General features: G+C 41.6%; 1 protein-coding gene across 4 annotated transcripts in view; it reads left to right on the top strand.

Annotated features, from left to right (window-relative positions):
• Positions 1-26,018, top strand: part of LOC129710715 (NADPH--cytochrome P450 reductase-like) — a 64,699-nt gene that overhangs the window by 9,120 nt on the left and 29,561 nt on the right. For 3 of the 4 annotated variants that reach the window (XM_055657900.1, XM_055657901.1, XM_055657902.1), the window contains exons 2-3: positions 9,420-9,634; positions 21,615-21,663. In XM_055657900.1, the coding sequence (XP_055513875.1) occupies positions 9,420-9,634; positions 21,615-21,663 (264 nt within the window). Of the gene's footprint in view, positions 1-9,419; positions 9,635-21,614; positions 21,664-26,018 lie in introns of those variants that run through there. The other variant, XM_055657903.1, reaches the window with a different exon arrangement.

A 26,018-nucleotide genomic window follows, 5' to 3' on the forward strand; every position in this document is an offset into this window, starting at 1 on the left:
ATGTTCCCAATGATGGGGAAGTCCAGAACCAGGTACAACAGTTTAAGAATAAGGGGTGGGCCATTTAAAACGTAGATGAGGAAAAAACTCTTTCACTCAGAGAGTTGTGAATCTGTGGAAGTCTCTGCCTCAGAAGTTAGCAGAGGCCAATTCTCTGGATGCTTTCAATGGAAAGGGCCTATCCCACTTAGGCAAATTTTTCAGCGACTGTCACAGTTGTAGCAGGTCGCCGAAAAAGCGGCGACTGGACACCCCCCCCCCCCCCACAATACTGTTTACAACAACCTACCACCGAGTCGACGTCAAGCTACGGCAAGCTACCCGCGACCGATCAGGACGTCCACTTACGACATCCTACGGCCACACAGGCGACAACCTACGACAACCACAGTCAATCTAAGTCCACCCGCGACAAGCAACGACTCTGTTGGCGACAACTGAAGACATTTCAGTCGCCGGTACCTGTTGATGTAGGTGGTCGCCATTGGAATTCACCAAAGTCAGCACCCTGATGGCAACCAACGTCAGCACCTGGCAACCAACGTCACCTGGCGACAACCTGCGTCTTCCAGGCGACAACCTATGACGGCACCGGCAACAGAAGAAGACAAGCTACGTCAAACCCACAGTCGTCAAAAAGGTTTGAACATTTCAAAATCCAGCGGCAACCAGAAAAACATTATGACTCTTTAGGAGACTTGAGCGGACTACAGACGTCACCCTGCGACCATGTGAAAACAGCCTAGTTGCTGAAAAAATCGCCTAAGTGGGACAGGGGCTTTAGATAGAGTTCTTAAAGATAGTGGAGTCAAGGGATATGGGGAGAAGGCAGGAATGGGGTACTGATTGTGGATGATCAGCCATGGTCACAGTGAATGGCGGTGCTGGCTCAAAGGGCTGAATGGCCTACTCCCCCACCTATTGTCTATTGTCTAACCGTTTTTCCTGTTGGCATTGTTTTGTACTGTGATTTTCTTTAATGTAAGGGTTCTTAGGAACATTGAAGCATTATGGCAGAACCAGTAATCGTTATATTTTATTCCTGTTTAGATGGAAAATTTCCCATTCCTAGCATCACCAGGTTGTCATTCACCTTAACACACAAATCCTATTTGTCTTATTCAACCTAGAATGAGTTGGAAAATTATATACATTCTGTAAAGAGGTTACTTCATGGCCATCCAGGACAAAACTCTGCATCATTGACAGCAGGTTTTGGTGTAGTGATGAAATATAAAACATGATGTATTGAACAATACAACTGCTTTTACCATCCCATTTGTGTTGTCCGCTTTCCTTTAATCTGTTCAGATAATTCTATGTTTTACCCTGGTCTTTGCGGACATAGATTTATTAAAAATTGAAGGTAGATACAAAATGCTGGAGTAACTCAGTGGGACAGGCAGCATCTCTGGAAAGAAGGAATGGGTGACGTTTCGTGTTGCGACCCTTCAGTCTGAAGAAGGGTCTTGATCCGAGACATCACCCAATCCTTCTCTCCAGAGATGCTGCCTGTCCCGATGAGTTAGTCCAGCTTTTTGTGTCTACCTTCGATTTAAACCAGCATCTGCAGTTCTTTCCTACACATTTATTAAAAATTGTGAAGCCTCAATTGTTGCATAGATCTAAATACACAAGCTTGCATGATGTTTCAAAACATTCATTAGTTGTATAAAAGAAAGTGTGAGGACTGGAAATGAGATTGAGATATCAGTATACTTGCACGTTATCTGTTCTGTTCAAGAAGTGTTGCTTAAAAAATAAGCAAGTTCTCATTCGGGTCTGCACATTTTGTGCAAATCTTGCATTGTTTTTGTCTTTTCCTTTTCCCTCTCTCCCCCCTCCCCCCTCCTCCCTCACCATTCCCAGTGTCAATATTTGCTGAGCCAAGTTCAAGATATTCAAGACAGGTTAGCGCAGGTTAGGGGAATTCCCTGGTCAATTTGTCCCGTACCACCCCCACTCCGGGCACTTTCCCTTGCAACCGCCTGAAATGCTACACTTGTCGCTTTACCTCCCCCCTTGACTCCATTCAAGGACAAGCAGTCTTTCCAGGTGCGGCAGAGGTTCACCTGCACCACCTCCAGCCTCATTTATTGCATCCGCTGTTCTAGATGTCAGCTGCTCTACATCAGTGAGACCAAGCGTAGGCTTGGCGATTGCTTCGTCGAACACCTCTGCTCTGTTTGCAATAACCAACCTGATCTCCTGGTGGCTCAGCACTTCAACTCCCCTTCCCATTCCGAAGGGTTTTGACCCGAAATGTTGCCTATTTCCTTCGCTCCATAGATGCTGCCTCACCTGCTGAGTTTCTCTAGCATTTTTGTCTACCTTCGATTTTCCAGCATCTGCAGTTCCTTCTTAAACATCTAAAAACTGCATTCCATTAATAGTTTTGATTTATTTTCTATAGCAGCCATACTATTTTACTTTGTGTGCTGGCTTCCATCCTCTCCCGTTTCCAGGTAAAAGGAAATATTTAAGTTTCTAGGGTTGAAGTTGTGTGTAATTCTCATTCGAGGCTAGCACTTGTGCTGTGTTCTCAACTAAAATGAAATTTAAGAATACGCCATAAGAATATGTCCTTGGAAATTTGTTTCTTCAGAAGCCTGTGGATTGGTAAATCAGTAAATAGTATTTCATTAAAAAGCTGATTCATGCTACTTTGTAATTTCTCAGATTAACATGCAGTGGGCGTTGAGGGAAAAGGTTGCAACATTGACTTTCAGATTGGTTGTGCAAGATTATAAGATATGTGGGTATAAAGGCAGGGCGAGCAATAAACGCAATGAGTATGATATTTGGGATAACTGCATTATAAATATTGCAAAATTCTATTTTATTAGGTGTTGTATATGATAACAAGGCTTGTGGTTACAATTATCACAACATTGAAAAGCAGCTCAGTGCCAGTCAGATTCTTGTACAAATTGAGTTGAATGCTGAGGGAGCTTTTTTTTTCGCAGAGTTAAGAAAACTAATTACTGATGGTGTATTTAAAAGTGCTTGATGGACAGGTTCGGCTTTGTAATCTGCAGATTTTTTTCACTGAGCCGTTTCTTCCCCATCCTTGAACATTGACGTCCTTACAATGTAGGTTCAATGAATATCATCTGATGCATTCCTCAAGTATCAATGGCCAAGTGAGAGTGATAGTAGGTGTACTGCTATACATAGTGGGTAAACCTGGAGCGAATTGAGATCAAATTTACCCAAAGCTATCTAAACGCGACAGGATTGAATTGTGGGGGTGGGAGGGGGATTGGCTTTTATTACCTGGACTTTTGAAAGTGAAGTTAATTTTTTAAGAAAAGGAAAACTTGGGAGTGGTGGAAAACAATTAAACAATTTTGATAGCCTGACGAATCTAGAGCTGTCGGAAAGACAAAAAATTAGACCCTTGTCATTCTGGAATGTTATTTGGAAATGCCCTATTCTCCAATTTGAACCTGATGCTCGGTAGATTGGTATTTGAGAGAATTGTATTTACTTTGAGTAATGTGGAAAGAATAATGTAATTGGGTCACAAATCACCATTTGAAATTGTGAGAGGCTAAATGGAAAACTCCTATCCTTCCTGTCTTGTCTTGTAGAGCAATGCTGTTACAATTGCAGGGCAGGCAGATTATCATGTACAGGCCCCTCCAGACAACTGCATGATGTTTGAGAAAGAGGGCAATAAGCAACTGACATCCAGAGACACAGGCTGTCTTCACTTCTCTTTAAATTTACTTTTCATTAGGGTTTACTTGTCTGTCGGTGATTTTCTTTTCCCCCAAATAGCTGAACAGATCTACTTGGAAATTCACCACGGCCAAGTACCTAAAGCCTAACGGAGTTAGGCTTTAGGTACCTGTTTGTGCACTGGCAACATTCATTTAAAACAAAGTGATGGAGGAACTCACCAGGTCAGGCAGAATCTGTGAAGGGAATGACAGACGATATTTCAGGTCAGGACCCTTCTTCAAACTGATTGGAGTAGAAGGAGAAAGCTGCAAAAAGCTGGGACAGGACAAAGCCTGGCAGAGTGATTGGTGGATACAGGTGAGGGGGAGGGGGGGTTATTGGTAGGTAGAATAAGGGATAAAGGTTACAGATGAAAAGGAGACAAATGTTTCTGATAAGGGGAAAGGAGGAGGAGTGAAAAGTAAAGCTGGCGGGAGGGAAATGGGTAGAAGGGGATTGGGAAGGGTGGATAAATGGGAAATGGGAGACAAGTGTACAAAGAAGGGGAAACGAGCAGGTGACAGAAAGGTTGGAAATGAGTGGACACCATGACAGGATACATTAAAAGGGGGGATGAAGTATTACTTGAAATTGGAGAATGCCATTGGGATGTAAGCTACCCAAGAGGAAAATTAGGTACTAATTCTCCAGTTTGTGTGTGGCCTTGTTCTGGCAATGAAGGAGGCCAAGGACAGAAACGTCAATATGGGAATGTGGAGTTAAATAAGCAGTCCTATCACCTTGCTCAGTTCCTCTTCGTACATTCATCTCCCATCCCCGAGTCCTGTTTCACCTTTTATCATTGTCTCTGGCTTTCCATTTCACTCATCCTATTTCCTTATCTGACACCCTTTTGACTCCTTTTCATCTCTAGCCTTCGTCACTTACTTTCTCCATCTCCGTCACTTGTATCCAACTATCATTTGCCAGGCACTGCCCCGCCTCCCCATCTCCCTTCCATTTTCTCCCCACTACACCAGTCTGAAGAGTGTCATCTGACCATTCACTCCACAGATGCTATCTGGCCTGCTGAGCTCATCCAGCACTTGTTTTTTTGCTCATGCTAACATAGTTAATAGGTTTGTGGGTGACATCAAAATTGGTGGTGTAGTGGACAGTGAAGGACGGTGAAGAAAGTTATCTAAGATGAACTGGGGAAGGAGGCCCAGGAATAACAGATGGAATTTAACTCTTGAAACGGGCAAATTTGGTTAGTTAAACCGGGGACGACTTGCTTAGTGAATTAAGAATTTGAGACAGTCCAACAGACTAATTGGATCGTTTGATTAATATGCCTTTCTTTATTGGAGGCATTGCTTTCTAAATGCATACATGTTAACACCCCTTTAATAATAAAGTTATAAAATCTCAACCATGCAGGAGCTCAAGGTTGGAAAGTGTTAGAAAGGTTCATCCTCTTATTCAAAAGCATTTTGAAATTGTGCACTGTCATTTTGTTTGCAATAGTGATGAAATGCTCACATCCTAGCCACAGAACAAATCTGTGCCTAGAATGCGAGTGACTGGTTCACTACATTTATTTTCTATTTATTGTAAAATGTTGCAGTTTTCCACCTCCAAATTTATTCATGAATAAAATGTCTCTTGCTGTCTCTGTCAATCCTAATGTATCTTTTTCTTTTCTTTTTTAAAGTGCTTCACTGACCAAAGCCTCCACAATGTTGTGTCAGGTGTTGAAATTGCCCATGCATCCTAAATGAGGAATGACTCCTGCGATTCTAAACTGCTTGGCTCTGCACTGAGTAGTTATTGAACCTGTCACAATGAGCAGTATGTGGTCGATTGCTTTGGCGTAATTCAAGGTTTTGGCTTAATAATTGGTCTTGCATTTATATTTTTTTAAAAAAAACAAGGTTTACACAACACCTTTCAACACCTCTGCATATCCTAACTACTTTTTTGGCAAAAGTGTAATTTTTAAATTGCTGTCAATGCCAAATGGGTGAAGCAAGGCCCTACGCAAATAAAAAGAAAATTATGGTGACTAAATGGCTGCTTTCGTCATTAATGTACAGGTCATTGCACTTTGACCTGTTTAAAAGTACAGGGCTCACAGCTCACTTTTGAATGCAGTTGGCTCGCACATCTGGGTTCCCATGTGATCTAATCTTCTTGACTAGCCTGCCATTTGGCACCTTGCCAATTGCCTTGTCAAAGCCCTTGCTAAAGTTCAGATGAATAACATCCATCACCCTGCCCCCATCACTACTCTTGTTGACATCTGCAAAAAAATAATCTTGAAAAATGATTTCCCATGCACAAAACCATGCTGGCTATCCCAATCTGTCCTTGCCTATCTAAATGGTAGTAAATGCTATACAATAGACAATAGGTGCAGGAGTAGGCCATTCGGCCCCTCGAGCCAGCACCGCCATTCAATGTGATCATGGCTGATCATCCCCAATCAGAACCCCGTTCCTGCCTTCTCCCCAGATCCCCTGACTCTGCTATCTTTAAGAGCCCTATCTAGCTCTCTCTTGAAAGCATCCAGAGAACCTGCCTCCACCACCCTCTGAGGCGGAGAATTCCACAGACTCACAACTCTCTGTGCGAAAAGTGTTTCCTCGTCTCAGTTCTAAATGGCTTACCCCATATTCTTAAACTGTGGCTCCTGGTTCTGGACGCCCCCAACATCGGGATCATGTTTCCTGCCTCTATCGTGTCCAAACCCTTAACAATCTTATATGTTTCATATAATTCCTTCCAATAGATCTAACCCATCACTGATGTCAGGCTTACAAACCTGCAGTTCCCTGGCTTATCCTTGTACCCTTCTTAAATAAAGGTACAACATTAGCTATCCTCTAATATTTTGGTACCTTTCTCATGGCGGAAGATGATGCAAATATTTCTGCCAGGAACCCAGCAATTTCTTACCTAGTTTTCTACGACGTCCAATGATATACCTGGGGATTTAATGATATACTATGGGGATTTAAGGAAACTTAAACACTACTAGCATCTTTTTAAAATAATTTTAACACGAGCGGCACGGTGATGCAGCAGTTGAGTTGCGGCCTTACAACGCCAGGGACCCGGGTTCTATCCTGACTACAGGTGCTGTTTGAATGTGCTCCCCGTGACCTGCGCAGGTTTTCCCCAGGAGCTCCGGTTTCCTCCCACACTCCAAAATCATACAGGTTTGTAGGTTAATTGGCTTGGTAAAATTGTAAATTGTCCCTAGTGTGTGTGTAGGATAATGTTAATGTGCGGGATCGCTGGTTGGAGTGAACTCGGTGGGCCAAAGGGCCTGTTTCCGCACTGTATCTTTAAACTGAACTAAACTAAATGTATTCACTACTTGCTGCTGGCACTGCACTACTTACTCACTTCCCATTCTTCTGTTGCTTCCATGATCACTCACCCAGTTTTATAATTCAGTTCAGTTGCATAAGTCAATATTGTTTGCTCAGGGCTACATCATGACTGAAGGACAGCAATGTTCCTGTGTGCTCTGGGCCAAAGGTTTGTTCAGCATGGAGTCGGGAACGGATTTTTACTGGGACTATCCCAAACAAATGCAAATGGAAGGTCATCCTGCGTGTATACTTAACCAAGTGCTATGCAACGGTTTCTCTGCATCAAAGGACATATGTGAGCTGCTTGTGTCTTTGCTGTATTCCAACTGCTTTCACTGCAGACCTTTAGAATGCCAGAAGGAAGGCATTCCCTTTGTATAATAAAACTCCTTTAATTTGGTATGCTTGGGATTTAAGCAGGGCTATGGAGTCGATACCCAAAACGCATAACTACGACACCTTGATTTCTTGTGTATCCGACACCGACCTCTAGGTATAATAATTCTAATCTGCTATGACCACATTACACAAGATGGTATTTCATAAGAACTACATGAATCATCAGGCTACCCTTTAAACTCGTGTCCTTAATGTTTTGAGTCTAATGGTTGTAGCTATGCTCTGGTGGCTTTTTTATTGTTTATTCTTGAAATAAAATTATTAACAACTTTTATATATCACAAAATACGAAGTTAAAGTACAGTAAATACGGGGGGAAGAACTGACATACTTTACTTACCTTTACTAACTCACGTCAGTAGTCTCTATTCATTGGTAATAGTTAAATAATTTGAGGAAATTTATTTTAAGGGATTAGGGGGGTCAAGGGGACACAGCCCCCCCCCCCCCCCCCTGTTAGTTTAGGTTAAGTTAAAGGGGAGGGGGGTCAAGGGAACGCAGCCCACCGTTAGTTTAAGTTAGCTGGTGTTTACTATACTTTTACCTAAATGAACCCTAACCCTTTTCCTTCATTACCCAACCCCTTACTAACCTTTTAACCTAGAATATTATGTCAATCATCCCACTGAAAGTAGAAATTATGGTTTGTATCGACAATTTTTTTCTGATTTACGTAGTTTCTGAAATTTATGTTGAGGTCTGAGTCGGAGTCGGGACTTTTTTACTGACTCACGACTCCAGCAGCACCAAAATTGCTCTGCTCAATGACTCCGACTCAGAATCCACAGCCCTGGATTTTAGTGCAGGATTGTGTGGACTATTTGATGTGATTTCATAGATAGGCCAGATTTTTAATTTGTTCTTTAAAAAGATGTCATGGAGTAAATTTCAATCAAGTTCACTGCAATTGTAAAAAAACATTTAAATTGCTGAAAACTTATCAATATGGCACAATTGTCCTTTGTGTACCCATTGTTTAGTCCCTGGGAACAATGTTCTCTCGTTTACTCTTTGATTTCTCTCGTTTAATCGCCTTTGATTTTTTTCAATTTTACAGCATATACTGGGAATATTTTTGGCTTTTGGGCCTTAACCAGGGTACTGTACCTGGTGTGCATGATGGTGTTAATGAATTGGTTAGGTAATCGGCGAGGTGTCAGAGTTGCCCTTTAGTGTTCATTGGTGAAGTTGAAAGAGGTCAATGGTGCTAGTGCGAGACTGCCTTTCTGTTCCGAGCCAGTGACCTACATTCTAGTGTGCTAACATGAGTGCTTGGAGATGATAAATTTGAGATCGCGATAATCTCTCATTTACACCCACATCGACAGGCCATCAGAGGGAATTGGATATCTCCCAAACATTCGGAAGCGTAACACATCCGTTAAATGAGAAAGTGAGAATCAGCAACTAACTACGTGCACCGAATATTATCTGCCAAATCATTGGAGCATATCCCAGTTGTGAAACTAAATGGCATAATCTGAAAAAATGTAGAATAATTTTTCCACGTAGGTTTCCATTAACCATTTATGAACATTGGCTTTGTAGCTAAAATGGCAACAGGCTTTCATGATACAGATCACAGAATGTTCCCAATTATACTTAAACCATTCAAATGGACAAATCATTGTGTATTTTGTCATTTGAAATGTAAATGGTGATGAGATAAAGAACACACACAATCTGATTGAATGGTTGAACAAACCCTGGGTCAAATGTTGCGGCGTTTTCTAAATCTCATCACACACACGCACACGTGTGATGGCTCTCAATGGTAGTGGGCATTCAGTTTCCACACATGTTTTTGATAGCTTTGTCTCGATCTTGAACAACTTGTATCTCTAAAGTATTTCACATCATCCAACATTAAAGTCCTATCTGGGAATGCTATTTGTTGATCTGGGTTGTTGTAGTTAAGCAAACTGTTGCTGCTTTCAATTTTACCAAGACCAATAATCTTTGTTTTTCTTTTAGCAAGCCTTGTTAGTGAGGAGCATGGATTCTTTCGAAGCGGAGATTACTGCGCCCACAGCGGACAGTGCTGCTGAGTCTCCCGTAGTAGTGGAAGAGCCGTTCTTCAGTACGTTGGACATCTTTCTATTCACTCTTATTGCTGGATTTGCAATCTATTGGTTTTTCTTCAGAAAGAAAAAAATTGAAATCCCTGACTACAAAACATTACAGCCACAGTAAGTGTTTAAATAAAACTACTGGAAAAACATTGGGAACTAGTTGATTTGAGTTCTCGATGGTCGTTGGGGTGTGGGGGAGGGGGAGTACTGGTCAGGAGAAAGTGGTACATTCTATTAAGGTTCTTGCCTAGCCTAAACTTGGCCTGTTTGTAACAACGATATAATCTTGCAGTGAGTACAAATTCATATCTCTGCCTCACTAATGCCATTTATCTAATATTGTCCTTTTCCACCTCTGAAAGCATGCAGTGATACAGTTAGATTTGAAATTAAAATATTAATTTTACCGTGTTAAAACAAATTGGCTGAGATTTATGAGTCATCAATAAATATGGGTGAGGTGCCGGAAGACTGGAGGGTGGCAAATGTGCCTTTATTTACAAAGGGCTACAAGGAAAAAGCCTGGGAACTGTAGGCCAGTGAGTTTAACATTTGTGGTCTGATAGGTACTAGAGGATATTCTGAAGGATAAGATATACATGCATTTAGATAGACTAGGGCTGATTAGGGATAGTCGGCGCGTTTGGGGACGTGGGCAATCGTGTCTGACGAATCTGAGTTATTTGAGGATGTAATCAAAAGGGTTAATGAAGGCAGAGCTGTGGACATTGTATATATAGATTTCAGCAAGGCATTTGACAAGGTTCCGCATTATAGACTGTTCTGGAAGGTTAGATCGCATGGGATCCAAGGAGAGCTAGCTGCCTGAATAGAAAATTGGCTTCATTGAAGGAATCAGAGGACGATGGTGGAAACTTGTTTATGGACTGGAGGCCTGTAACTAGTGGTATACCTGAGGGTTTGGTGCTGGATCCATTAGTGCTTGTCATCTTTATCAATGATTTGGATCAGAATGGTCAAGACATGATTAGTAACAACGAAGATGGTTATCAAAGGTTGCAGCAGGATCTTGATCAGTTGGGCAAGTGGACAGAGGAATAGTTAATGGAGTTTAAAGCCAATAAATGTGAAGCGTTGCATTTTGGGATGTCTTAACCCTCATAGGACCTTCACAGTAAATGGCAGGGTAGAGGTATGTAGGAGTGCAGATACATGTTCTTTGAATGTGTCGTCATAAGTAGATGTTTTGATATGCGTCTACTTACGATATAAGTAAAGCTAGCACATATTAGATGGAGAAAGATGGCTCCACACAAACTCGTGTTGGGATCAAAAACAGGAATGTTTTATTTCCAAGTCAAGAAGGCTTTGGGCACATTGGATTTTATTAGTCAGGGTTTTGAGTATAGAAGTTTGGATGTTATGTTACAACTGTACAAGGCACTGGTGAGGCCACAGTTGGAGTATTGTGTTCAGTTTTGGTCACCCTGCTATAGGAAATATGCTGTCAAGCTGAATGCGAGTATGTTGCTAGGAGCTGAGGGCCTGAGTTGTTGGGGAAATTGGACAGGCCAGGACTGTATTCATTGGTGCAGGAGGATAAGGTGTTTTCTTATTGAGGTGTATAAGATTGAGGGGAATAGATAGGGTAGATGCATAATCTTTTACCCAGCGTAGGAGAATCGAGAACCAGAGAATATTGGTTTAAGACGAGAGGGAAAAGATTTAATAGGAATCTGAGGGGACATTTTTTCACGCAAAGGGTGGTGGGTATAAGGAAAGAGCTGCCAAATTAGGTAGTTGAAGCAGGAACTATAAACATTTAAAAGTCATTTGGACAGGTACATGAATAGGGAGGGATATGGAACGATCGCAGGAGTAAACAGGGCATCGTGCCCACCATGGGCAAGATGGGCTGAAGGGCCTATCTCAGTGCTGTATGACTCTTATGATTCAATTCTCCCCCACCCACCCACCCCAAAAAAAGGCAAGAAGCAACAAAACCTGGTTGTGGTTCCATTTACAATGAGAGAATCCAATAGTCGTCATAACGTTGTATACACAGAAATGGCCCTTTGGCCCACCACAATCATGCCAATATTTTTACCCAACCACACTAATCCCATTTGCCTGCATTAGGTCCATGTAAGTCAATGAATTTCACCACAAACATCCGATTCAGCTTTAAATGATGTCACCGAGTCAGGCAAGGGGGTGGGAGATCGCAACCTTCACGTGGTCCGCCCTGTTTCGACGAATATAATCGACCTGGCGTGCACAATCAAATAAGATCAAATAGAATAAGTTTGGTATGCACAACTTGCGTATGGCGTGCACAACATTAGGCTATGCACGCCAGGCAAGCATGCATTTTGCCAATTCTGCCGTTGCCTTCTCCAAATAAAATGTGGCGGTTGTTGTTGGGAGTTTAATTTCAAAGGTCAACTAGTTTTCATTAATTGCAAAATCACTGAGCAGAGTGTGGCTGGTCACATTGAAGAATTCTCATATAATTGTGATTTACTGTGGATGTAAAATAAAATTACAAACATATGTGAGATGAAGGGAAAAGTTGAAATTTAAGATTTTTGTAAACTAAACTAACAGAACATTGAATTCAGTAGTATTTGTTGGAAAGGCCATGAAATTAGACTTTGAGTCCAAGGTGTTGCTAATCAGTAAATTGTGGTATAAAAAAATTATGGCAACAGATGCAGATTTTCAAGACTTGAATTCCTTGTAAACATCTGGTGCATGCATAGGTTCACTGATTCTATGTGTTACACTGGGGAAGGGTACACAACAGTATAACCTGTCGAGCAGCAGGGAATGACTGACAGGAGTTTTTGTATTATTGGACTTCAATGTACATTTTCCAGAAATTGCTCCATTCCTACAGCAAAATCAGTCCAATTTCTTCCCTGAGCTTTCCTGAAATTGTTGCTGTACTGTCGGTAGGCTTGCTGATAAGACTTCTTCAGAAGTCACCTAGTATTTAACTTTATCTTTCATGCCTTAGATCAACCTTTAATCTTTTCAGCTAAAGAAATTAAAAATGAAATGCTATTTCAATTATCCTTGGTATTTTCTCATGAATACATATTTCAGTACCATTTTACTAAACATCTAAAAGTACACAATGCTACCAAATATGGCTGTACTAAATTCGTCATTTTATATTCAGGGCTTCCATATGCAATGCCAACTTGCTTATTTTTAACCACATTATAAGTATCCTAATTTTGAGCTTTATCTGCTTCCTTGCCTTATTACATCTCTTTTCGTTTAATTAGTTTACGTACCCAAAGTGAAGTTGTATTGATTTCCCAGTTTGTTATATTCAGCAGTGTGTTTGAGCTAAACATCATCAATTGACCTGCAGTTACTCAATGTATTCCTTAATTGCTACTGTCACCACCTAATTTGTGCGGCATGGAAATGGAAGTCAAAGATAAATGCTGTATATATGGTTGGATGATGAGCTTGTAATGGTTTAGTTACAATTGGAGATGTTTATACCAGTGATAAGTAAGCAATTGAATGCACGGCAATTTTGGGGTGTGATACAGTTGGTCGGATTGAACACTTGAAAGTGCAATACTGCATTGCTTGTTTTAATTTCTGGCAACGCCTGCCATAGCTATATGTTTGGAAGAGGATTCTCTCCCATAGTCCCTTTTCCATCAGAGCAGCTGAAGATTTGACGCCCATGGCCTCTCGTATTGCACATCATATCAGAGCAAATTCCTTGTTGCAGTCTCACTTCCTGCAGCACACCTGTTATTTCAGAAATGCAAACTGGCTTTGCAGTACAGAGTATCTTAATGCTTGAAAATGCAACCACTTTTTTTCATAAGAGGAATTTGGTCATTTCTGACCAGGACAGGATTTATTGTCGACCTGATTACCCTGGTGCCTTCCTAATATGTGTAATTCAGAGGGGGGGGGGAGGGGGGAGAATATTTCCAATATCTTATCTGGGACATTCAAGGACTTTGATAATGAAGCTGGTCATAATTTCATTATATTCTACGTAGGGCGGGAAACCAGTAATTGGTGATGAACCTGTTGCCTTTACCCTTTTGGTTCGTGTCCAGGTGGTGCTGTTGAACAATGCCCTGGAAGGTTGCTGTACAGCACCTTGTAAATAGTACATTCTGTTGCCCAGCCAGTGGATGGGGGATTAAATGTTGAAGCTGATTTTTATGTTGGCTGTGTTGTCCTAAATAGTATTAAGCATTAAAGCAAGTAAGGTAATCCATAAGACTCTCAATTTGTACTGTGTTAATCAAAAGATGAGTCATCAGATGCTGAGTCGCACTGATTTGAATGATTGTTAAGACCACAAAGAAATTGGAAGCTAAAGGCGTAAAGTCATACAGTATTGTGACAACTGCATCGTTTTCTTTGCCGGGGAGGGGGCGGTGTATTAATTTGCTTCCTGATGGGTTCTGAACGGTGAGTAATCTGGCGAAAATCGTAGCGCTATCACTACCGTTTTTGCGCAAATAGAAAATCCCCGCAAGAGCACAAGATAAGAGTTTTAGTTATTTATGTATAGATTTGTGTGAGTCGATGGTAATTTGCTTTCAGTATATTTTTGTTGTTTAAGAATATGTAGCATATTAGAGCCAAGGCTGCTGGTAGATTTGAGGTGTGGATCAACAAAGGTCCGATTGAGTTTTTGGAATCAATTGAACAATTGCAAAATCTCCCTAATCAGGATTCAAACTTTCAGATTCTCAGTGTGTTGTTTTGGAAATAATTGAATGCAAAAGGCCATGTGGCTTGGAGTTAGCTGACATTTGATTAAAATTTATGCACATTCTCTACAGTGTTTACTATCATACAATTAGCTTCGTAAGTGCTATTTATAAAATCAACCTTTGTTTAATTCTGCATAGTAATTTTGCATAACAATGATGTGGCAAATTAGACTGCATTGATTGTTACCCAATTATTGCTTTCTTTGATTATTTGATATCATTCATTTGAAGTGAAAAGAGCAGGGGACATGTCATGAGTACAGACCTTTAATGATAGATTAGGTAACCATAGCAGCAAGCTGCCTTAGTTCAGTCCTGAAACAGCTGCCTTTAGGCTCAGTGAGTCTCCTCGAGAGGGCATTGGATGTGATGCTGCTGTTGCCAAGGGAAACGCCAGTGGAGAAGCGAAACAGATTGCAAAAAGATTTCCTGTACAGATGGACAAGGCTTCCAACCACTGGAAGATTGATTATTTTTTAAAGTCTAAGCACTCCATTGTCAGCAGATTGTAGTACGGGTACAGAGACTGCAGATTTAGATCAAGAATTACTTCAGCTGAGATTTCCACTGAAGAGTTGGATATAGCTATACTTTGTTGTTGTACTCAAACATTTTGGTTATGCATTGTTAACAGTGAATAGTTAGTTGATAGTGCACCATTGAACCAAAAGGTGACAAATGTAAGGGAATTCTGCCTAATTTATCAGCTTCCATCCTAAGCTGGGGAAACCTGCAACTGAAAATATGGGCTGCATGTATTCTGATCGGCAGCAGGAAACAGATCTATGCAGGTTGGTAATTTGCGAATTAATGTCGATAAATAATAATACAGGAAGGCCTGCATCTCGACTCCCAATAATACTGAATGTGATAGGTGTAACGTGTTACAGTGAAGGTGCAGCCTTGGTCTTTGAATACATAAGAGGAATGTCTTTGGTGGTAAGACCATTCACCTCTAGATGGAACAATTTACCTGGTTGTTGTCAGGAACTGTCCTTGAAATGTGGGTATAGGAGAATGGGTAAGCAAAACAAAACATTTTAAAGTGCTGGAAATCTAAAATTGAAAGTTTTGCAAATCTAAAATTGAAAGTGCTGAAAGCTATTCAGCAGGTCAGACTGAAAGAAAGTTAACATTTTGGGTCAATGCCCTTTCATTGGATTTGGCACAGTTCGCGATCAAGCCATTTTCATGCCCCATGTTGCAAATCGGCACAAAGAGGGAGCGGTGGAATACCTTCCACTTGTATGGGCGAGCGCATTGTTACCAACTCAAATCCAAGTACCAAGTTCAACTCCATCCAACACAGCTGTGCTTCATTGGCACCCCATTAACTATTCTATTTGTTTCCTTCACCATCAGCACACAGTAGCTACAGTGTGCGCCTTAAACAAAATACCCTGCAGTTACATCCCTAGGCTAGTCTGATAGCAGTTCTTAAACCCGAGACCCACACCATCAGGAAAGGGCTGTGGTCGCATACGTGCAGGTTTCCCTCCAAATCCAATATCGTGACTTGGAAACCCGGTCCTTTGGCACTGGGTCCAAATGCTTGAAACATCTGTCCAACAGCACCGCCCTAGGAGGACTCGGCGATGTCGCCACCATCTTGGCAAAAATTACTAATTTTTCCTGTGTATCACCTGTTTCAGAACTGAAGGTCAGCATGGTGGCTTGGTTCCAGGGACCTGATTTGTCCCGGACCCACAGTGTTGATAGAGAAACTGATCAAAATGGTGCTGCAGTTGGCTGAGAGAGGATGATGAAAGTTTGTTAAAAGCAAATAATTCCGAGGGGATGTGTACAGAAGATGACTGAGGGGAAAATGGAGGAAAAAAAGATTAAACTGTGAAATAGTGTTAAAATAATCTTTTGGGTCATTGATTAGTTGCAGCATTTTTTAAAGTACTCAGCAGATTAGGCAGCATCTGTGGAACAAAATAATTCACATTTGAGACCAAAGAACATGGATCTGACCTTCTGATCTTAAGCTCTATGAATAGGAACTCATAAATTATTTCTGAATAACATTGGATGAGCTGCTACCAACGATGTCATTTTATGTGGGGCAATAAATCTAAGCACCTCACCAACTACCATACTGAAATTTAAGTCCTGGTAGTTGAGATGTGAATTATCGGGGAATTTTTATTTAATTTGACGTGTTTCGTGATTTGATGCTGCTTGGATAAACCTTCAAGCTATGTTAAATTGCACATCACTGCAAGGAGTGTATTTTCACAGCACTCAGACACGTACTAAGCGGGTGGTTAAAGTGCCGGTGGGCCTTCAAGAGCTTTGTTTCTGTAAAATCACATCATGCAAAGTAGTACCAGGTTAAGTAAGCACCCACTTACTTTTGTATTTGGTGCGCCTTTTAAAGCTGAAGCAGAAATTGAATTTAAAGCATAATTAGCTATTTTAGAATAAATAAAACAGCCTCCAATGAGGTCTGAATGGGACCTGTAGTTGTCTACTTTCTTTGAAGCTTCCTACCTTTCCCAGCAAGCCACACCAAAGATGCCGATTCAACTTTGCCTTTCGTTGATTTGTTGTGATTTTGTTGAAAGAAACATGAGGTGAATGATTTTTGAAAGGGTACATGCTGTAGCCACATAAGGAATGAATACTTAGTGGCTGAGCATCCTGTGTATCACCTGTTTCAGAATTGAAGGTCAGCATGGTGGCTTGGTTCCAGGGACCTGATTTGTCCCGGACCCACAGTGTTGACCGTAGACTTTCTTCTCCGTATGTGCAGTTTTCCTTTGTGTGCTTTCGTTCCCTCCAACATCACAAATATTTGCAGTTATTTTAATTTGTCACTAAGTTACCCTTTGGTCTAGTTTACTAACAAAAATAATAATCAAAAGGGAGTTGATTGATGTGTGTGTCGTGTGTGTGTCGCGTGTGTGTGTGTGTCGTGTGTGTGTTGCGCTGCAGTACTACAAGGAAGTAAGGAGCATGGCCAGAAATGAGATTTTGTGAACGCAGATAAGATATTTAACTCAGCTTGGAAGTTGAGTGAACTGTACAGTAGTTTTGAAAAATACTACATAGTTCCCAAGATCCCTATTCAATCCTGACTTCCTCTACTGTCGGTCTGGAGTGTGGGAGGAAACTGAAGCTTCCCAGAGAAGAACAGGGAGAATGTACAAACTCCGCAAGGACAGCACCCGTAGTCAGGATCGATCCTGGGTCTCTGCCGCTGCAAGTCTACCGCTGCGCCACTGTGCCGCCCCTAAAGGGTTCCCCTGGGTGTTCGTTTCCTCCCACATCTTAAGTAGTTTAAATGGCCACTACTCTTTCCTTTGTGTAGGTGGGTGCCAGAGAATTGGGGAAGAGGGACAATGGGCAACATTGAGGAAATTATTCCAGTGGATTAGGGTAAATGTTATTACAAAAAAAGGGGCATTGCCAAATCTAGAGTTCCCTGGAAGACTAGATTGCCAAATATAGAGTTCCCTAGAAGACTAAAACCTGCTTCAAGAGTTAGAACAAGACAAAAGGCAAATCTGCCTGATGCCAAGAGCTGAATATAGCAATTGTTTGATTTACAAAAGACATACATTTCTGGAAATTATTGAGTTAAGCAAATGTTTGTAAATCGAAAAGTCTGGATGCAATACATTATGGTATGTGGGTACAGTGTAATCCGATGGATGTAAGATACCAAGATACTTATTATGGCAAGAAATTTCTTCATAAGTAGAAGTGCGAAACTGGTTGAAATGAATCATAAAAAAAAACATACTTCAATTAAAAAAAAAAACCTGTGCAGCAGAAAGCCTAGATGAATGTAAAAAGAGAATGGGGGGGGGGGAATTAAAAAAACAATCAAGATTTGAAAAAATAGCACAATTAAAATCTATAAAATTCAGCTGTTGTTTCAATGTATATAAAAAGGCAAAGGTTAATTAATTAACAATTATGGGGGGGACCAAAATGGTAATCTGTGTTTGGAGGCAGGGGACATGGGTAAGATTCTCATATATTTTGAAGCTACCGCCACAAAAAAAAAGGTGCATGATGTTTTAGGTATGGTTAAAGCAGATAGATGAAATATTGGATGTCATAAGCAATTAAAGCTGATATTAAGGGGATTTATTACAGAAAATAGATTAATTACCACACAAGGAGGAAATGTATCTTGCGTACTTTTAAAATAAAAGGCAAGGGAATAAATTATCATCTTCATCAGCTGCAGGAGTAATGGCAAAGGATCGGGGGGGGGGGGGGGGGGGCTGTTAATGTGGCGCTGATCTTTAAAGCAGAAAGGGACAAATCAAGTAATAACAGGTAAGTCAGTTTAACTTCACTGCCAAATTATGAGAAACCATTCCGAGGGACAATATAAAAGAGAGAACATAAACCTTGAAGTGTACCGTTCAGGTTATGATGTTACAGTAATGATTAATTGTGATGGAAACAGCGCAAAATTGGGAGGATGTTGGCAGGACAGACATTATTCCTGATCAGTGGAAGCTAACGTGGCAACAATCGAGGTGTAGGAAGTTGAGGAGCCTAATCAGAAAGTGAGGATCGATTTCCCTTGGAGCGATCAAGGTCCAGGAATTGTGGATTTAAAGCAAAAGGTGGAAGAATTAGACCGGAAACAAATGTTTTTTATCCAGAGTTGAATGGCAGACTGGAATTTGCTCACTGAACAGTGATATGGTTATAGCGCTCATCAAATTAAAAAGCTTCTGTGTGTGTGGTGTGGGTGTGTGTGTGGTGTGGGTGTGTGTGTGGTGTGGGTGTGTGTGTGTCGTGTGGGTGTGTGTGTGTGTGTGTGTGTGTGTGTGTGTGTGTGTGTGTATGTGTGTGTGTGTGTGTGGGGGGGGGGGTGGGGGGGGGGTGTGTGAGTGGGAATGTGTGTGTGGGGGTGGGGGAGTGTGTGTGTGAGTGGTGTGTGTGTGCTTGGAGCTGTGACCTACATAACCCACGGATTATGGTTAACTTTCTGTTCAATATTTCAAAGCTGATGCTTTCAGAAATTATGCCTATTTTCCCCAAAATTAATTCCTAACTGGATCAATGCAATTTGATTGTTATGAAATGAATAATACCATTTTCATTGTGAGTTGGTTACAGTAATTTTGAAAAATAAAACTGGTGACCAGTAATTCATGGTTTGTTTGGAAATATATGCTGTATTTACTATTTATTAGCACACTCCTCTTGTCCCTCAGAAATGAACCCTTCGAAAACATCATCACTTTGACCTGTCACATTAATTTCAGCACATTACTTAGTCCGCATTAGACTCTAGTGCAAGGTTAAGTTGATTTAATGGGTTAGTGCACGTAGAATGTTTACAAGGCCAGAATGAGAAGGGAAGCATCTAGTATCTCCTAGCAGATACGAACCAGATCATGGTGTCGAAATTTTAATGTCGCTGCATTTACTTGATACATGGCAGCCTCTCGGGGTCGGCTGTCATTGGCTTTTATTGCAGATCTAGTGGTCATGTGATTTGTTAGGTATATTGTGAAATATATCCATATAACCATATAACAATTACAGCACGGAAACAGGCCCTCTCGACCCTTCTAGTCCGTGCCGAACACGTATTCTCCCCGTCCCATATACCTGCGTTCAGACCATAACCCTCCATTCCTTTCCCGTCCATATAACTATCCAATTTATTTTTTAATGATAAAAACGAACCTGCCTCCACCACCTTCATTGGAAGCTCATTCCACACAGCCACCACTCTCTGAGTAAAGAAGTTCCCCCTCATGTTACCCCTAAACTTCTGTCCCTTAATTCTCAAGTCATGTCCCCTTGTTTGAATCTTCCCTACTCTCAGTGGGAAAAGCTTATCCACGTCAACTCTGTCTATCCCTCTCATCATTTTAAAGACCTCTATCAAGTCTCCCCTTAACCTTCTGCGCTCCAAAGAATAAAGCCCTAACTTGTTCAACCTTTCTCTGTAACTTCGTTGCTGAAACCCAGGCAACATTCTAGTAAATCTCCTCTGTACTCTCTCTATTTTGTTGACGTCCTTCCTATAATTGGGCGACCAAACTTGCACACCATACTCCAGATTTGGTCTCAACAATGCCTTGTAAAATTTTAACATTACATCCCAACTTCTATACTCAATGCTCTGATTTATAAAGGCCAGCACACCAAAAGCTTTCTTTACCACCCTATCTACATGAGATTCCACTTTCAGGGAACTGTGCAAATTTATTCCCAGATCCCTCTGTTCACCTGTATTCTTTAATTCCCTACTATTTACCATGTATGTCCTATTTTGAATTGTCCTGCCAAGATGTAGCACCTCACACTTATCAGCATTAAACTCCATCTGCCATCTTTCAGCCCACTCTTCCAACTGGCATAAATCTCTCTGTAGACTTTGAAAAGCTACTTCATTATCCACAACCCCACCTATCTTAGTATCCTATCTATAAATCCTGTTCTTTAGAACAACTAATCAGCTAATTGTGATGCCAGAACCAACTGTTGTACCTTCCTGAGGTGTTGTGGACCTGACTCAATGAAACAGCAATGAAGGGAGCTGCCCACTTGATGACGCCAATGATATACTTGTATCTACAGGATTAGTTTTTTTTAAAGAACTAATTAATATGTAGATCGTTTTTTTTTGCTTTTTGAGTCATTTATTGTAAGTTGGTATGTTTAGTTAGATAATACTTTGGCTTTGGGCTTGGTTTTCTTAGTTGAGTGCTTATCCTGGAGTTATATGTAATTTTCCCCACTACATATGAGGGATTGTGAGGACTTGGTCTGAGCCTTAAAATTTGGCATCCAGTCATTCAAAGGAATGGAACACTTGCAAGGTTAATGATTGCTCAGCTCTGAGCTCCACACCTTGGCACTGAGAGGGGCACACTCTGGTCAGCCCAACACCAACCCTCATGCAATTTCCCTGCACTCTGGGGGGCAAGCATTTGGACCAGGTTCTCAACACAGCAGTGTGCAGCCCAGTGAATGCCTTTCTTTTAAATGTATAGAGGCAGGTAACTAGTTGCAAGTGATCAGATGGAAGTAAAACATAGTTAGAACTAATTAATGCCGTGTTAGGTTACACTAAACCATTTAGGTCGAATTGATGACTAGAATTGCACTCTGTGATATCAGTTAGTTGGGGAACCAATAAAGATTGTTGATCAAAACTTTCAATAGCATATCTTGGGACAAGGTTAAATAAAAGCTATGTGTGATTTGACTATTGCTGTCTATTGCTGTAAATTAGATAACCAAGAGATTAGCTAAAGGAAATCCTGTCAGTCATTGAGCAAGTATGATTAAGACATGGATCAAAAATAAATGTATTAAACAAATATTGCAGAAGTTATTGATCAAATCTCATGCTTAACTAATCAAGTTTCTGTTTTTAGAGCACAAACAATACGAGAAACCAGCTTCATTGAAAAAATGAGGAAAACAGTAAGTGCATTTTCCACGTTTGATATATTCTGGGGCACATGTAATCCCACAGACCTGATGGGGAGCAGAACAAATGGAGTTAATTCCCTCTGCTACCACTTTTGGTAGTTGTTTTCTACAGGTTTCTCATTGGGTTCACTACTTTCAAGAGACCAGTACTGCTTTCTTTATATTGTGTAAAATGAATCTATTTTTTCACAAGATTCCCGTGCTTTATGGCGCAATTTATTTATTTATTTATTTAACTTCATGCAACGTCCACTTTATGATCAATTCCCTGAGATTAGTTCCAAATTATCTTTTGCTCCATCAGATTTTGTGAACAGTTGTTTGAAATTTGCATTCTTGATTTACCCTTGCAAGTTACTGTTTTGACCACCTGCTTATCACTTTCAGCCACCACGGCAAGCTTTGAAAACTAATTTATTCCGCTGCCCTTCGTTAGTCAATCTTGCCTTAATAGTTTGCTTCCCTTCTCCATACCATCTTTGAAGCATAAAGTCAAAACACATTCTTAAAGCTCTATTTGGGCTTGACTTCCTCTGTTCCATGGAGAACCATTCTATATTTTTCAACATCCATCTGTAAATTAGAGACCTTTAACCTTGCAAACATTTTTGTAATACTCCTGTGTACCCTTGTAATAATTCTCCTGACGTGTGTTCAAAATTCAATTGAATCTAGCCTGTGAGATATAAACGTCTAGATTGATATGCTTTTATTTTCCATTCCTCTTTTATGGTCTTTCCCTATTAATCCAACAAATGTGCTTTTTTCTACAAGAACTCCCTGCCATGCTTTGTCTGCTTCATTGGCCTGAAGCTGTATTAATTCCTCCTGTATTTTTTGGAAACTTGTTTTGAGGTTACTTTTGTCAATTAAGAATGTTTATATAATAAAATGGAAAGGCACAAATGTCCCAAATGAACCCTGCCAAAGACATTGCATGCCAACCTTCCCCAAATATCCCTCCACCACCACAACTTTTTAGCCATTTGAGCCAAATATCTGTATGTACACCACATCACATGGCCTGATGAACTGCCTCTGATGCCTTGCTAAAGAATTCCATTAAATTGGTTTAAATTATATACTTTCACCTTAAGCAGGCTGCGTTTTTCTAAATTTTCTGCACGTGGCTTCAATTAAATCACCACCAATGACATTTAGGCTGTCTTTATTGGCTGTCTTCTTGTTGATCTCATCCGAATTGGCTACTCTAGGTATAATTTGAGTGGGGCACTGTTTTACCCATTTCTACAACCTTGCTAATTTGATTAGGAAATTCCAATGGTTTGACATCTGGCTCGTCGAGTGTTGATTGCTGCGCTTCCTTCCTACTTGTCGCATTGACCTAAGCACTTGTGTGTGATAATATATTCACAAAATAGTTTTATTGTTGATGACGACAAGGTGAAATTTATGGTTCATCGGTTTGTTCTCCTTGAGCACATTTTAATGCTGTCTACAGTATTTTATCTAAGAAACCTGGAAAATTTGTGAATAACAACTTCTAATTCATTTTACATTCAGCACAATAACATTGTTGCTGTACATGTATGTGTGAACACTACCCTGACGCTTTAGTGTGACAAAGAAATAGAGAACTGGCTGGCAAACAGGAAGCAAAGAGTAGGAGTAAACGGGTCCTTTTCACAATGGCGGGCAGTGACTAGTGGAGTACCGCAAGGCTCAGTGCTGGGACCCCAGCTATTTACAATATATATTAATGATCTGGATGAGGGAATTGAAGGTAATATCTAAAAGTTTGCGGATGACACTAAGTTGGGGGGCAGTGTTAGCTGTGAGGAGGATGCTAGGAGACTGCAAGGTGACTTGGATAGGCTGGGTGAGTGGGCAAATGTTTGGCAGATGCAGTATAATGTGGATAAATGTGAGGTTATCCATTTTGGTGGCAAAAACAGGAAAACAGACTATTATCTAAATGGTGGCCGATTAGGAAAAGGGGAGATGCAGCGAGACCTGGGTGTCATGGTACACCAGTCATTGAAAGTAGGCATGCAGGTGCAGCAGGCAGTGAAGAAAGCGAATGGTATGTTAGCATTCATAGCAAAAGGATTTGAGTATAGGAGCAGGGAGGTTCAACTGCAGTTGTACAGGGTCTTGGTGAGACCACACCTGGAGTATTGCGTACAGTTTTGGTCTCCAAATCTGAGGAAGGACATTATTGCCATAGAGGGAGTGCAGAGAAGGTTCACCAGACTGATTCCTGGGATGTCAGGACTGTGTTATGAAGAAAGACTGGATAGACTTGGTTTATACTCTCTAGAATTTAGGAGATTGAGAGGGGATCTTATAGAAACTTACAATATTCTTAAGGGGTTGGACAGGCTAGATGCAGGAAGATTGTTCCCGATGTTGGGGAAGTCCAGGACAAGGGGTCACAGCTTAAGGATAAGGGGGAAATCCTTTAAAACCGAGATGAGAAAATCTTTTTCCACACAGAGAGTGGTGAATCTCTGGAACTCTCTGCCACAGAGGGTAGTTGAGGCCAGTTCATTGGCTAAATTTAATGAATGAATGAATGCCATTTTATTGTCACTATACACATGTACAATGAGATTAAAAGCAGCTCCTACTCAGTGCAGACATGTAATTAATCAAAAACAAAAACAAAACAAAGTGGGGGGGGGGGAGAAGGGGCACAGTTCTGCGGCGCTATATACATATCTATACAAAGACAATGGATGAATAGAGTGAATAAATAGGATTCCTATATACAGTTTCAGTACAAATTACACTAGGTGGATAGATGGAAGTCTGGGGGTTTGGCTGTGAAGTCAATACATGTGTGAGTTCAGGGAGGTTATGGCTTTTGGAAAGCAACTGTTCTTGAATCTGTTTGTCCTTGTTCTGATGCATCTATAGCGCCTCCCTGAGGGCTGCAGGTCGAACAGGCCAAATGCAGGATGGGAGCTGTCCTTGATGATGTTCTTCACCCTGCTGAGGCAGCGGGAGGTGTACATGTCCATCAGAGAGGGGAGAGGGCAGCCAGTGATCTTCTGTGCTGCCCTAACTACCCTCTGAAGCCTCTCCCTGTCTGCCATGGTGCAGCTGCCATACCATGCTGTAATGCAGTATGTCAGCAGGCTCTCAATGGACGAGCGGTAGAAGGTCAGCAGCAGGTTGGAGTCCAGGTTGTGCTTCCTGAGGACCCTCAGGAAGTGCAGCCGCTGCTGAGTTTTCTTGATAACCGCTGTGATGTCGTCTGTCCAGGAGATGTCAGCGGAGATGAGGACGCCGAGAAACCGGAAGGTGTAGACCCTCGCCGTTGATGTATAGGGGGGCTAAGTCGGTGCTGTGCCTCCTGAAGTCGACAATGAGCTCTTTTGTTTTCTTGGTGTTCAGAGCCAGGTTGTTTTCTGAGCACCAGGCTGTCAACTTCAGGGAGGCTGCCTCGTCTCCCCTTGAGATGAGTCCGACTACTGTAGTGTCGTCAGCAAACTTGACGATACAGTTGTTGTTGTGGGCCGGACTACAGTCGTGGGTGTAGAGACAGTATAGGAGGGGGCTTAGCACACAGTCCTGTGGGGAGCCGGTATTCAACATACGAGTGGAGGAGAGGTGGGGGCCGAGTCTCACAGTCTGGGGCCGGTTGGTGAGGAAGTCCTTTATCCAGGCACATGTGAGAGTGGGGAGGCCAAGAGTGACCAGTTTGTCGATGAGAATGTCCGGAATGATAGTATTGAAAGCTGAGCTGTAATCCACTAAAAGCATCCGGACGTAGCTCTGCCCCTGCTCCAGGTGGCTCAGCACAGAGTGGAGAGCTACGGTAATGGCGTCTTCTGTGGATCTGTTTGTGCGATAGGCGAATTGGTGGGGGTCGAAGTCTGGAGGGAGATAGTCCTTGATGTGCTGGAGGACCAATCTCTCGAAGCACTTCGTGATTACCGGAGTGAGGGCCACAGGACGGTAGTCATTAAGGCTGGTGATGGGAGACTTCTTCGGCACTGGGACGATTGTGGCTGATTTTAGGCAGGACGGGATAACTGCCTGGTCCAGGGAGAGGTTGAAGATTCTGGTGAAGATGACGGTGAGCTGGTGGGCACACGCTTTGAGCACCTTACCAGGTACTCCATCTGGGCCGGCAGCCTTCTTGGGGTTCACTGCCAGGAGCACCCGTCTGACATCGTGCTCCCTTACAGTGAGTGGAGTAGTACAGGAGCCAGGTGAGGGTGGGAACAGGGCTGTAGCAGATGAGTGCTGCTGTTGTGATGTTTCAAAGCGGGAAAAGAAGCAATTTAGCTTCTCTGCCAGCGACGCACTCAGGTCTTCTGTCGTTGTGGCACAGCCTCTGTAGTTTGTGATGTCTTGTATGCCCCGCCATACCTCCC

This window comes from Leucoraja erinacea, chromosome 28, assembly GCF_028641065.1.
Source record: "Leucoraja erinacea ecotype New England chromosome 28, Leri_hhj_1, whole genome shotgun sequence".
Lineage (NCBI taxonomy): Eukaryota > Metazoa > Chordata > Chondrichthyes > Rajiformes > Rajidae > Leucoraja > Leucoraja erinaceus.